This window comes from Phoenix dactylifera, chromosome 8, assembly GCF_051530095.1.
Source record: "Phoenix dactylifera cultivar Ajwa chromosome 8, Ajwa_hap1_PhDact_Kaust_v1.1, whole genome shotgun sequence".
Lineage (NCBI taxonomy): Eukaryota > Viridiplantae > Streptophyta > Magnoliopsida > Arecales > Arecaceae > Phoenix > Phoenix dactylifera.
Genome location: NC_143197.1, coordinates 28,973,639 through 28,987,299, shown reverse-complemented (window position 1 = coordinate 28,987,299; position 13,661 = coordinate 28,973,639). Strand labels below are relative to the sequence as shown.

At 40.1% G+C, this 13,661-nt stretch overlaps 1 protein-coding gene across 3 annotated transcripts; it reads left to right on the top strand.

The window, feature by feature from the left end:
• The first annotated feature begins 339 nt into the window (after positions 1–339).
• Positions 340–12,776, top strand: LOC103721954 (uncharacterized). Of its 3 annotated transcripts, none has more exons than XM_008812348.6 (4): positions 340–575; positions 683–2,413; positions 2,539–3,620; positions 12,485–12,776. In XM_008812348.6, the coding sequence occupies exons 2-4, from the start codon at positions 992–994 to the stop codon at positions 12,615–12,617; spliced, it is 2,637 nt and encodes an 878-aa protein (XP_008810570.4). In that variant the 5' UTR covers positions 340–575; positions 683–991; the 3' UTR covers positions 12,618–12,776. The 3 variants fall into 3 exon arrangements, with proteins under 3 accessions (XP_008810570.4, XP_088559539.2, XP_088559540.2); XM_088703413.2 differs by lacking the exon at positions 12,485–12,776 and adding an exon at positions 11,338–11,721 and having other exon boundaries at positions 436–575; XM_088703414.2 differs by lacking the exon at positions 12,485–12,776 and adding an exon at positions 11,021–11,591 and having other exon boundaries at positions 436–575.
• The last annotated feature ends 885 nt before the right edge of the window (positions 12,777–13,661 follow it).

Sequence of the window (13,661 nt, the reverse complement as noted above, 5' to 3'; positions counted from 1 at the left end):
AGCTGACCATATTTATCTCGAGGGAAACTTGACAACTGTTATTAGGTGGATTTTGAGCCAGGCTTAGCCGGTGGATGGGCCCTCTTTGTTATTGGATATCTAGAGAATAGCTACAAATTGCACTATATTTTTAACTATTTATATTTATTGTGAGATGAATAGCGCTACGGATTGGATGATTTTCTATATGGTGGAGAACTACAGTAATATTATGCGGACTGATTCTGTATTTGTTCCTTCTTTGTTTTATATTAATTTATTTTTTAATTTTGTAGTTTCATTCTAGGGACTAGAACGGAGTTATCTATAAAAAAAGGAAATCTTTGTTTTTCCATCCATATGCTGGAGAAAATTATAGGATAGGAAAGCCCTGAGGGATAACTGACTCTAAAGTACAATAAAATAAATATATAAACAAAGGGATGATCTGAAAGAGGAAAGAGAAAAAATAAAAAAAGAATTAATACTTGTCTTTTTCTTTCTTTCCTTCCTTTCGCTTCTCTTCTTCTGCAAGGAACGGACGCGGACAAGTCGCCGAAGAAGCTAGGGTTTTCGCCATGAACGACGTCCAATACGTAAGTCTCCGATCCCTTCTCTCCATTTGATTCCTCGCGCTCTTCTTTCCGTAGAGAATCCAACGCCGAAGGAAACCAACCCCCCTTTCGATCGCTTCCTCTCTCAGGGATCCGAGTGGATTACGGCTCCGAGATTCGAAGATTAGGGCTTCCAAACGCTAGGTTCTACGCAATTCGTTTGCCTGTGGTTTAGGGATTTGGAGATTCTAGGCTGGTTGTCTTTCTTTGCTGGGAGTCGCTCAATAAAGGTGGAATACGCCCCGGATCAGAAGTGGGCTAGCGCGGAAGCGTCCGAGGTGAATCTTTTTGATCCTAGGGTTTGTGGATTGGAGGGATTTTGAGGTCTCGGGCTTTCAATCTCTGGGGCATTGGTTGGAAACGGCGATTTTGATTTCAGAAGCTAAGGTTTTCGGATAATGTGTATACTCTGTGTGGTCCAGAGGTGGTCGCGGCAGGTGGCCACCATGCTGCCGCGGTTGGTGCTCCTTCTCATCTTCTTCTGGGCGCTGTCGCAGTTCTTCCCTCCGGGCCTCCGGTTCGAGATCACCTCGCCGCGGCTGGCCTGCGTGGTGGTTCTCCTCCTCACCCTGTTCTGGTATGAGATCCTGATGCCGAAGCTGTCGGTGTGGCGGGCCCGCCGGTCGGCGCGCCTCCGGGAGCGGCAGCGTACCAGGGCCATCGAGCTGCAGAAGCTCCGGAAGACGGCCACACGCCGCTGCCGGAACTGCCTCACCCCATATCGCCACCAGAACCCTGGCGGAGGCCGGTTCATGTGCTCGTATTGCGGACATATCTCTAAAAGGCCCGTGCTGGACCTTCCGGGTTCTGTTGTTGGGAGTTCGGGGATCATCGGCGACCTTGTCAGAAAGAATGGTTGGATCTGCAGCCAAGATTGGTCAGCGGACGGGAATGGGAGCTGGGTCAGCCCTGTCCCACGGTATTGGGTTGGTGGCGGTGATGACCAGTGCTTGACAGAGAAGTCTTATTCAGGCGTGGTGGCTTTTGCCTGCAAGTTGCTTACGTGTTTTTTCTCTAGCGTGAGATGGCTTTGCAGGAAGGTTTTCAGGTTTCCTTATTCAAGGGAGGAGAGCTCTTCAGATGCAGATCACAAGGGATCATCATCTATCAGAGGGGAGAATGAAGGAAATTTGCAGGAGAGCAGGGGCGAGAAAGCTAGAAGGAAAGCAGAAGAGAAGAGACAGGCTAGGTTGGAAAGGGAAATGCTGGAAGAGGAAGAGAGGAAACAGAGGGAGGAGGTTGCGAGGTTAGTGGAGGAAAGGAGGAAATTACGTGGCGAGAAGCTGGAAGCTGAGAGAAAGCGGACAAAGGGTTCGACTCTTGATCGTGAAAGAGACAATAGGAAAGAAGCAGAGAAAAAGAGGCATGAGAGGAGGAGGGAGAAAGATAAAGGTTCTAGCAAAAGCAATTCTGATGGTGAAGACCTTGAGAAAAGGGCGAGTAGGGAAAGCGAAAGGAAGCATGAGTTTGACAGAAAGAGTGAGATTGAAAAACAGGAGGCACTGAAATCTACAGCAGAGAACTACAAATCACATACTAAAGAACCTGGGCATGGAAGCAAGGTGACAACAAATAAGCCAAGATACTTTGGTCGCATGACGAGCTCTTTCCTATCTTCTTCTAGAGGTTTCGGTCGTCCCTCTTTTTTTGGGAGAAATGCTCAGAGCATTGCTGCTCCAGTTAACAAAGCAAGTAGGGCTGCCATTAGCTTTGTTGATCATGGTTCTGGAATTAAAAGAGATGTTCATTCTGCTGGGCATGTAACAGTGAAATCTGCTGCTAATGGAGATGGAACTTCTTTGACCAACATTCATCGGCCTGTGAGTTATGACCTGCACAATATGTCTCCTCTTTGTTATTATAAATTTGCTTTTCTTATAAGAAATTTTAACGTAGTTCATGATATGCATCCTTTTGTTTTGCAATGCTTCTTTTCTCTCTCCAGGTAAGTTCAGACGTGCAGCCACATAGTACTGCCCCAAAGAAATCCTGGCATCAACTATTTGCTTGTTCAGAAGCTGTTTCTCCTTATCCTGATGTGAATACCTCTAGCTGTCTGAGTCAGAATGGCCAACTAGAAGCTCAAAGTGCAAAATCACCTGATCAAAAAATGTTTCCTAATTGTTCAGTTGATAACCAAATCAATTTTGGACGATCATTGCCTCTCAGCACCTATCCTTCAGTGAGCGTATCATTTTCGAGCAATCCAGTTCCTCCTTTGGTATCTGAATCCATGTTTCCTCCTCTCAAAGACCCAGCACCAAATACAGCACTAGAAGAAGCAGAGCTATTTGAAGATCCATGCTATGTTCCGGACCCTATCTCCTTGCTTGGGCCAGTATCTGAGTCACTTGATAATCTTCCATTGGACCTGGGTTCTGGGTTTGTTTCTACTGATAAGGTGGAGGTACCTCATGTTTTAAAGAACGTGTCTGCCCCTGGAGACGTTAACAAGCTTTCACCCATTGAGTCTCCCATGTCCAGACTGCGAGTTTCTGAGGAAAAATATACTGCATCAAGCCAATTATCTGGTACTCCAAAATCACAGGAATCACATGCTTCAAATTTGGATGAGTCAAGTAATGCACAAGGAACATGGCAAATGTGGGGCGCTCCACTGGCTCATGATGCATTGGGATTGGTTGGTAGGCATCCTAGCTGGTTTTCACCCGTAGGACCGAACAAACTTAAGCAAGAAGATATCATGCATCCTTTGACGCACAACCCTGTGATATCACAAAGTCCAAATGAGAATTATGTTCTTCCTGGCATTCAATCTCTGCAGCATGTTTGTGTTGGTGATCAGCAGAATGGTGGAACATACAGTCCTCTTGGTCCTAGTGTGAATGGGAATGATATGTGGGTGCAGAAAACACCCTTCCAACCATTACCTGTTGATGGAGAGAGCCATTTTCTTCCTCTTAATCTCATAGATAATATTGCGAGGAATGATGCGACATACGACAGTTCAAATGGATCAACAGGGAGCCATCCTTTTGAGCTACCCCCACCTAATTGTTGGTCTAAGTAAGTAACCCATATACTTCTTGAAGCATTTTGTGATGGATTTCTAGTCAGCCTTTTAAGCTTTGTCTTGTTTGTTGCCTTTTGCATTACTGCGAATAATTATGGTAATTAGTTGCTGAATGTATCAAACAGTACAATAGATAAAATTTGCCTTTGAAAAAGGTTGTCTCAATAATTGAATGGATTTATTCTTTTTTTTCTTTTGTTTCATAATATGGATTGTCTCATTCTTTTGGTTGTCCGTTTGTTGGTACAAAATTTTGCTACTTATTGTTAATAACACCTTATGCTTGTTTAAAACCTCTCGAAAACATGGAACTCTTTTTGATCTTAAATATTTATTACATTTCATGAAATGTAATCAAAGACATGAACAGAACAACATCCTATATGTTATCTGTATCATCTATCTGATGCCAACTTTCTAGATCCTAATTACAACTGGTTCCTAAAAGATGCTGCTAAAATGCAGCACATTGAAGTTTTGGATAAATTGAATACTAAAGGTTTAATTGCTAAGAATTAAAGTGGCACAAACTAGCCCTAAGTTACATTGCATTTCATGTACTAGTTTGCCGTCTTGTGTAGTTATGTGTGGGACCACAGGAGGGGGGAGAGAGAGAGAGAGGGAAGTGGTTCCTTGTGTCCTACCTCTCGTTGGTGTTTAGACTTTTCACGTTTTGGAAAGAAGTAAGGGGAAGAGAGAGAAATGGTAATGCTTTTTCTTATATTTTTACTCTTTAAACGAAAATGTTGAATTTTCCCCTTCCTTTAAAACTAATTTTCTTACTAATATATACAAATACCACTTGCAGATCATTGTTATTGTTGCAGGTTTGACCTTTTTGGTTTTGGTTAGTTTTGACCAATTTTGTTCCAGTGTTGGTGGTCTAGTCAATCTTGGCCGAAATCGATAGAAGCTAGCTATAAACTCTTTTCTTAAGTATTATTTTGTAATTACAATCACAATGGGGTCATTTCTTTATTTATTTAAGTACATATATATTGTTAATGTTCATTGGTTTTTTTTTTTCTTTTTGATTTAAATGAGGAGATAAATGATGAACATAGCCCCCTTGATAGGCTGAGGCCTTCAGAGAGGTCTTATTACAACACATTGTAAAGACTAAATGGACTACTAAATACAAGATATTTCAAAGGAATAACATCTTTCTTCCATTAAGATGAATATAACATTCTATATGTACATATAATTGATTAAATATCCTCTTAACCTCAAAAATTATTAGAGTGCAATAAATTTGTAGTTTTACTAAAAAATGAAGAAAAATATTTGAATGCATGCAGTACTTAATAATTCCAAAATTGCTAAAGAATAAATACAATGAATTCCTGAACAACTGAAACTCAGGAAGTAAGTAATGCATATATTCATTTTAAAAATATTAGTACACTTTATTTAGATGCAACATTACTCTAACCTAAAATTGTTGAAATTATACAAATAAAAAAACTTATGTATAATAAAAAATACTCTAAACCTTTGCCTAATAATTTCTCTTGCCTTCTTTTTTCTCAATTTGTAACTCTTTTTTTTTTTTGATCGAAAGCCCAACACTTGGAGTGAAACTTTCAAGGTCGTTGAAATTCAAACTCCACAGACTTGGCTGAAATGAAAACGAAACCAAGTTTTTAGACCTTGGGTTGACCGATGATTGTTTGAAATTTAGTTTATTCCAATAGAACTATAAATATTAAGGAATCACATTGAGTGAGATAAGAAATTCAATTTGGAAAGGTGGCACTTGTAAGTTTGGTTGGTTGCTATTTACTTGTTATGATCATACTAGATGCATCTTTGAATTTTCAATTTATTTGGTATGCAATAATGGACAAAATGGTTAAAATGCTGAAACACGGAATGCCGAACCATCCCGAATTGCCTAGTTCGGGGCATACTTAATCGTACCATCCCCGAATCGGAATTGTACATAGGATCATGTCAAGACAGGGTCCGAACTAAGTGGTTTCAATCTGGACCGAGCAGAACTGTCCTATTCTGCTTGATTCAAGGTGTTTCAACTCTTACTCTCCCTTAAACGATTGAGAGGGAGGCATAGAAGGCCTCTCGTGCCTTCGCTTCCTCACTATTTTTTCCTCCACGTAGAAACCATAAAATCATGAGATTTTCGTGGATTTTTTAAGCTCAGATGCAATTCCAAATCAGGTAAAGGGCCCTCTTTGCTTTCCTCCTTACTGTTATTTCTTTTTTATGTTGAAAATCGGCAAAAAATGGAGAAAATAACTGGAGATCATACCAAAATTCTGGATTTTGGCATGGTTTCATGATATATTGTGCCAAGGGAGGCCGAGGCAGATGCAGAACAATGGGTAGAATAACACATGCCATGCTCACATCCATCCGAGCAGCCATAGAGGTGGGGAGGAGCTGATCATCGTGAGGCTTTATATTCGAGACATCCTCTCATAGATTTGGCAAAGAGATGCCGAGAAGAGGCTACTATGTTAAGCATGGTCGGCGGAACCATCTCGAATCGTCTTGTTTGGGGCGTCCCGAGCCGTACCGGCGGCGAACTAGAACAGTTTCGGCAACGAAACTGAGACGCTATCGCCGGAGGGAGAGAAGGAGAAGAAAAAAAAGGAAGAGAGAGAGAGGAGGGGAGAGAAGGAGAGGAAGGAAGAGAGGCCGACCGGGGTCGGCCGGCGGAGGCTGGGGAGCCTCCGCGCGAAGGAGACGGAGGCCAGGGAGATGCAGAGGCAAGGCTCGATTTTGGTCTCCTGTTTCATTCAAAACAGGGGCTCGGAGGGGGGCTATTTTATTTTTGTGAATTTTATGTTGAAGTCGGCAAACCCATTGCCAACTTCACTATAATTTTTTTAAATAAAAAAATAGAAGGGCCTCTTCCAGGCTCCTATTTCGAATGAAACAAGGGACAGGAGGCGGAGCCTTGTCTCCGCGTCTCTTCGGCCTCTGCCTCCTCCACGCAGAGGCTCTTCGGCTTCCGCCGGTCGGCCTCAACCGACCTCTCTTCCTCGCCCTCTCCCTCTCCCTCCTTACTCTGCTCTCTCTTTTCCTCTCTCGTTTTTTCTCTCCGTTGCCAATACTGTTGGTATTGGGCCAGCACGGCATGGCGCAGGGCTGTATCAACTCGTGCCGCCGGGCAACCGGTACGGAGCTTGGTACCAGCACAACAGATGATGATGTTAAGGGTGGTGCATGCTAGCGAACCACCCAGCAGAGCCAAGCAGATGAGGGCATCTTGGGAAAGAAGGCAGTTCCTCAGGTCAGCAAGAAAGGGAAAGGAGAGGGAATTGCAGTTCCATTGTGGAGAGTCGATTAAGAGTCTATTCACTCCGATTCAGAGACTAATGAGCCCTCGGATGACCGATTGCTCAGATCTTTTTGATATATAGCAATGATGATAATGATATTTTGAGCAATGATGCATCTGGTGATTAGGGCTATCACATGGCACGATTGCATATGAATTTAGGAGTGGCAATTTATTACCTGACCCGACCTGCGAACGACCGCTTTAAGTAGGTTTGGGTTTGATATAAACGGGCTTGGGTTGTAAATGGGTCAATCTGTCTAAACTTATTTATTACGTGCCCTGGATTCAGGTTTAAACCGTTGACCCATTTAACCCATCTAATAATTGGGTCGGCTTATGACCCGACTGTTTAACCTGTTTAAAACCTGCTTAACTTATTTGAAACCTGTTTAACCTGACCTACTTAATCTATTTAATCTGATTAAATCCATTTAACCCATTAAAAATCTGTCTGACCCGTGTAACCTGACTTGACTCATTTAATAAATGGGTTGTGGGTCGGGTCAGGTTACCTATTTAATAAACAGGTCGGATTTAGATTTAAAATTTTGACATGTTTAATAAACCTGTCTAGTTTGGGTTGATGATTTTTTGACTTGACCCACATCTAATCCGACCCGTATCTGACCTGACTCTACTCGATTACCACCCTTACATATGACTCACATTCTTAGGGTCTTCGACTCACCGGTGAGTCTCAGTACACTTATTCCATACATGATAGGGGGCATGGTGCTTGATCTAGTAGAGTTCGCAAGGATGCCATTGCATACAAGAGTTGGGTCTCTTGAGGTTGTTTTGAATATGACATCATTGCTGCACTTGACCTCACACGTGGAGTAGGGTTTTGAGATGTAGCTGGATCTGAGTCATAAATGGGATCCTATTCTAGACAGCCAAACTATGACCCACATAGATATCCTTTGTCCAAGGTGCCATATTTGAGTGGGTACTACCCTCCACAATCTCAAGCAACTTCCCGGTTGGATTCTGCTTCCACGATCTTTGGATAGCCAATCTAGTATCAGAGATAGGATCATTATTCGAGTGGCTATCAAGTAGGTGCACGTTATGAGATGCAAGAATATAGGGTAGAATATCTGGAAACTTGGTGTAACATCCTAGGCCCGGACTATAATCTCAATCCTAATGTCTACAAGGGTCACAGACACTTCACAAATTTTAGATATCCGTATGTATTTTGTGTTTTAAATGCATTAAATGGACTCCATTTGCTATATTATATGTATATTCACTTTTAAGTACTTTAATTGTACTTAAAGTTTATTTCATGACCAAAAAGGCATCCAAACAACATCAAATCATAAACTAAACAATCATGATAGTTAAAATGATATCTAAAAGCATAAACAGATTGAAAAAAGAACAAAAAAAGAAAGAACAAAAAAGTCAAAATGGCATACAGGTTAAATGACTTGTACGCTAACTCGTACCGTATGTTAGTACAGTATTAAACCATTATCGTACCATACCTTGTGTTACTCTATTGTTAGTTAGGATTATTCTGTCCAAGAAGCAATAATTTGAGTTGCTGTTGGCCATTGTCATCTTGCTGAACTTCTCATCATCATCATCTTAAAGAATTGGAATATTGAATTCAATATTTAGTTTCCGTCCTCCTTAATTTCTTCTCTCTTGCTTTTTCACCTTATCAAACTGCTGCTTAAAACCTCTCAAATCCCATCTTCTCCTATCCCGAAACTATAAAACTATATTTGCACTTCTGCCTCTTCTTTTTAAATCCAAAGAACCTTGTGATGTCCTTTCTTTTATTTTTCTTGGTATTTACCTGCCTTCTGTTATTGGAAAGTTAATGCACTTCAAATTACGTCCTCCAAGATGGATGCAATTGCTTTATGAAACTAAAGGGCTGTCTTGCTTAGTTTACCTCCACAAAAGTTCCTCCTCTTAGTATCAGCATCAGAATTTGATTCTTTTTCCTTGTGTACTTGAGTATTTGAAACAGATACATATCTATCCTTAACTTACCTTTTTTCCCTCATTTTCAAAGCTATATCCAGGACAAGCAGTTTATACATGATATCAAGCTAATTAAAATCCATTACTTTTCGCTCCTCCATCATCAGCAAGAATTGTCCATTCACTCTCAAATATCCGAAGATTAATTTGCTGCAACCTCACCACACTACCTAGAGAGTATTCTGTGATTTGCAAGAGCTTTAACTACATCTGCTACACCCGTCCTGTGGATCGAAACAATTGATTAACATGCACCCTGGTTCTCATCGTGTTGATTGAGACAATATTGATTACTTATACAACTAAATTATGTAAATAAAGGAAAAATCCCATAACTTGTTATATGTCAACATTGAATCTTGATTACTTTCAGTATTAGGAAATCTCTCTGTCCTAATGTGACAAAAATCATGTCTAGCTGCCAAGAAACAGATGGTACTTCCCAAGATAGCTTCCTTTCAAGCCATGGATCGTAAGTGAGTTACTCTTTTTGCTTCTCAATTTCAAAACGAAATCTAGAAATTCTTATATCTTTTCCTTTCCTCTTTGTAATTGTCCTCAATGTGATGTAAGATAACCATAAAGAGATCATTCATCAATATTTTTTTAAGCACGAGAAAGAATCAGGTGTAAATTTTTTTTAAGGAATTACTAAACTTTCTGCAATTCTACTTGCTACTTCATTTTGAGTTAGTGAATAATCTTGAACCATGGAAGAGATGACTTAAGGCACATGCTAATTGCATTAATTAATTCCGACCATTAGAGTAATTAAAACAATTTAAAATTCTTTTTTTATATAAAAAACTATCTTTGCATGGATCTACTTCACGCAAGGTTTTAAAAACCGGTACCAGAGGGTATATGGTACTGAGTAGAGTCACAAAGTATGGGACGTCCCATACTGACATGCTGTGTACTGGTGCCAGTTTTCTGCTGGAACCGGTACCATCCCATGCTAGTAGTTTTCAAAACCTTGAATCCCATGAAGAAACTATAAAATAAAGAGTATTGCATTTTGATGTAGAAACATGTTTAGTTAGGTTAAACCTGTTTGTAGACCTATAATTATATCCATTAAAAGTCAATATCGTGTTATAATGTAAAACTAGATGTCTGTATTGAACATTTTACTAGCCCTATCAAAACTCATTTTTACCAATCCTAATCAGGCCCTACACACATCTCTACCATATGGTCTTCCAGTTGAACTCAATTAGCACTATAAAAAGATGACCACCAAAAGTAGCTGCTCTTTTGACATTGTCACTTAATGATTTAGAAGTTATGCATCCATCATCAGGGTGTAAATGAACTCAGCAAATATTTCCCATTTTGTAACTTTCTGGTTAAGCAGTATTTGGAGTGGGCGAGTCATATGGAGCATATCGGGTTATGGAATTTTATAATTAGTAGGTTTTAGAAATTGTTAAAAGAATTAAGGGCTTCCAAGAACCATTTGGACAATTTTGTTGTCTGTGAATGAAGAAACCTGCCTAAGCAGGTTATTAGTGTCTTTGTTAAAATTGCGCAAAATTGAGAGGAATATATTAAGTGACATAATGCTTCGGTCATGGCAGCAATATCTGAGATTATGAGCATAAGAAAGCTAGTTGAAAGGGTCCAGGAGCACAAAGATCTTATGAGGAGAGCTTCTAAATATATAGTCGCATCCAGGGTTGAGAATTCTTGCAACTATTGGTTGGACAAGACTTTGTTGCTCCATTAAAGGATATCCTGCTATGTTGCTACTAAGTTGTATTAGTTATCCTGTTTTATATCACTTGGCCTTCAACTTTTTGATCCCCAATTGTGATGTTGCTATCCATTTTTAGAGGCCTCCACACCCTGAATATTCTGCATGTTGCTTGCTCCTAGCCTATATACTTCAATTATGATGTATGTATGCTATCCAATTTTCATTTCAATGCTCCTTGATTCTGACTATGATGATATCATCTGCATGCAACTGAGCTTTAAAAATATTTCAAACTGTTGCTAGACCATGCTTTTATTGTTTGGCAACTTTCTGCCAGCTCTTGCTCCTTGGTTCCTAGTGTCTCACCTCCATCATTCGGCTAGGCCTCTCGTGTTGACGAATCATGATCTGTGCTTTTGAACCCTTGAAGCTACTTTTATCACCTTCTCTGCCAATATAATGGTATGGCCTTGCACATGGAGCACACAATATGAAATATCAGTAGTAATTTGCTCTTCGCCTCCTCAAAATGGTCAATACTCAAGAGCATCAAAGGAAAATTTTGAGCATATCTGTGCCGCATCCAGGCTCCCCTTCTGTCTTTCGAATATATGAGTTGTTGCCTTCGCTCTAGCAGTTACGCTCATAAGCTTATCACTGCACATAAATACAGAAAATTCATTTTTCTTGTTCTTTCCAGGGATATCTGTGGTGAGGAGGGTCTGAAATATGAATATGAATGTTCTGGCAAAAGTAAGTGGTTAGTTAAAGAAGTATATGCGAGCGGCGAGAACTAGTATCACTGCGGTTCTCTTGTTAAGTGCTTGGCTATGGATATAAATCTTAATGGAGTAGGCTCTGCACAGCTGACTCCAAATTGTTAACATATAATTTGTTTTTATTATTTACAGTTAATATATTTAAAATGATCTAGTTCTTGCCAGTTGAGTGACCCATAAAGAGTTCTCATATTTTTTTCATGTTGAAATAGGAATTGTGGAAATGGTGACACAATCTAGATGATGTATATCCAGATTGTCTTAGATTTAATGTGGCAATGCTGCAATGCAGAGAGCCCTTCTAAGTTTGATCTCTTACAATGCTGTCTTTTTGCTTGTTCGTACTGCTAATCTTCTTTCTTTTCACTGGTAGAAACCATTCTAGTCAGCTATCTGTTGAGTGTCATCCTGATATATCTGTTGAGTGTCATCCTGATATATGGATTGGGGAAGAAGTGTTTTAAAGCAAGAATCTCTTTGAAAAATATGAACTGTTAGATGCTGAGGATGTCATCAGTATTTTTTTACCTGTCTTGTATATTTCTTTAATATTTTTGGTTGCTTACCTGTTATTTGTTGCCATAAAGTCAGATGTAAACATAACTGAATGATGACCTTTGATATTTTGACTTGTGAATTAGCAAAGCTGGTGAAGTTAAACCTAGATGTATCTTAAAGAATAATGATCGGTTTTATTTCCTCACATTCGGTCGAAATTGCCCTGGATAACAATGTTTTTGTTGTCGACTTGCTGGTGTGGTTGAAATTTTCTCCAGGATTTTGCTATATATTCACCGTAGATTTTTTTCCTCTGTCGAGAACTTGATTCTTTTTTCTACGAATGAAGGTGTCAAAGTTTGCAGTGTCAGTTTTTGACAGTCTTTTCGTTTTATTTGAATCTTTCTATTGAAGATGGTATTGTATCTATTTATCTTTTCTTATAACATAATATTTTGTTGAGCGAGTTTTTGTTCTTTACACGGCTCTTCCAATATGTGGATTGGATATCACTACTTACAGCATTCTGTCTTGTCAAGCAGCTCAATGTTTACGTCCTACTTTTTGCAGGAAGGAGTGGACACTCAATGGCCCTCGGGAAGCTGGAAACTTAACCCCGGCAAGCCCACATATTGGAGGCCTGTTTTCTACTAGTCCAGATGTACAGTCAGTCTGGTCGTTCAATCAAAAAGAGACTATATAAACACCACAGAATCAATGTCACCAATATTAGTTGCACTGTATCCTTCTTAATGCGAATGATATGATCATTTCATTAGCATGAATACCTGGCATGCATGCATTCATGCATTCCTGCAGGGAAAGGTCAATTTATATCTATCTAAATCCGAGATTTTAAAAATCAGTCCCAGAGGGTGTGCCAGTTTTGTGTACCAGTTTTTTTTATTAACCAGCACGATACTGGGTATGGTACATGATGCAGGACTGCTTCCTGTATTAATATACTGAGTGCTTGTGCTGGTTTTCTACTGGAACCGTGTGCCCCTGCACGCTCTGGTTGTTTTTATAATCTTGATAAAATTTTATGACATAAATTTGTCTTGCAGAGTATTCCCACAGCTTTATGTCACAATTATTATTGGTGGGATACAATTAGAAGCTTCCATGTGTTTACAAACGGCATGTTAATTTTTAGGAATTCCAGAGAGTAGACAGCAGCTCAGCACGCGCTCAGCATATCGCGCGCCTAGAGTTTCCGCCTTCAGGAATACGTTCATAGGAAGCACCTGCGCTCCTGCTCATAATGGTCCCATGGCATAAAACCTAGTGTAATAAATTCATAATATTTTTATGGTGAATGGTCATTGTGCTTGTTGAATTCTTTTGGAATGGATGATCGGCTTACCGTTTGTCATGGTGCCAACATTTGCAAGTACACACGTTTCTTCCCTGCATTTGTTAATCAACGAGAATGTGGCTTAGGTCGTTGATCTCTAGTGCGCTCAAGCTGTACGATTCTTTTCACTTCGAGACTGGAGATGTGGTGCGGTTGCCTCAAGCAATACCCAACAGCTGCTAGAGAAACACTTTGGAAGGCCTAAGATCGTTCATCCGCGACTGCGTCCGTGACATTGGAAGATATATCTGCCACGAGCAATCATGACTAGAAACTTGGTTGAGGTCTTGCCTATCTTTCAGCCACCGGCGGTCCATTGCAACTGTCTCTGCCGGTAATTACGGCATTAGCTGCCAAGTTCTGAGAAATAAGAGCCCCGGACACAAAACC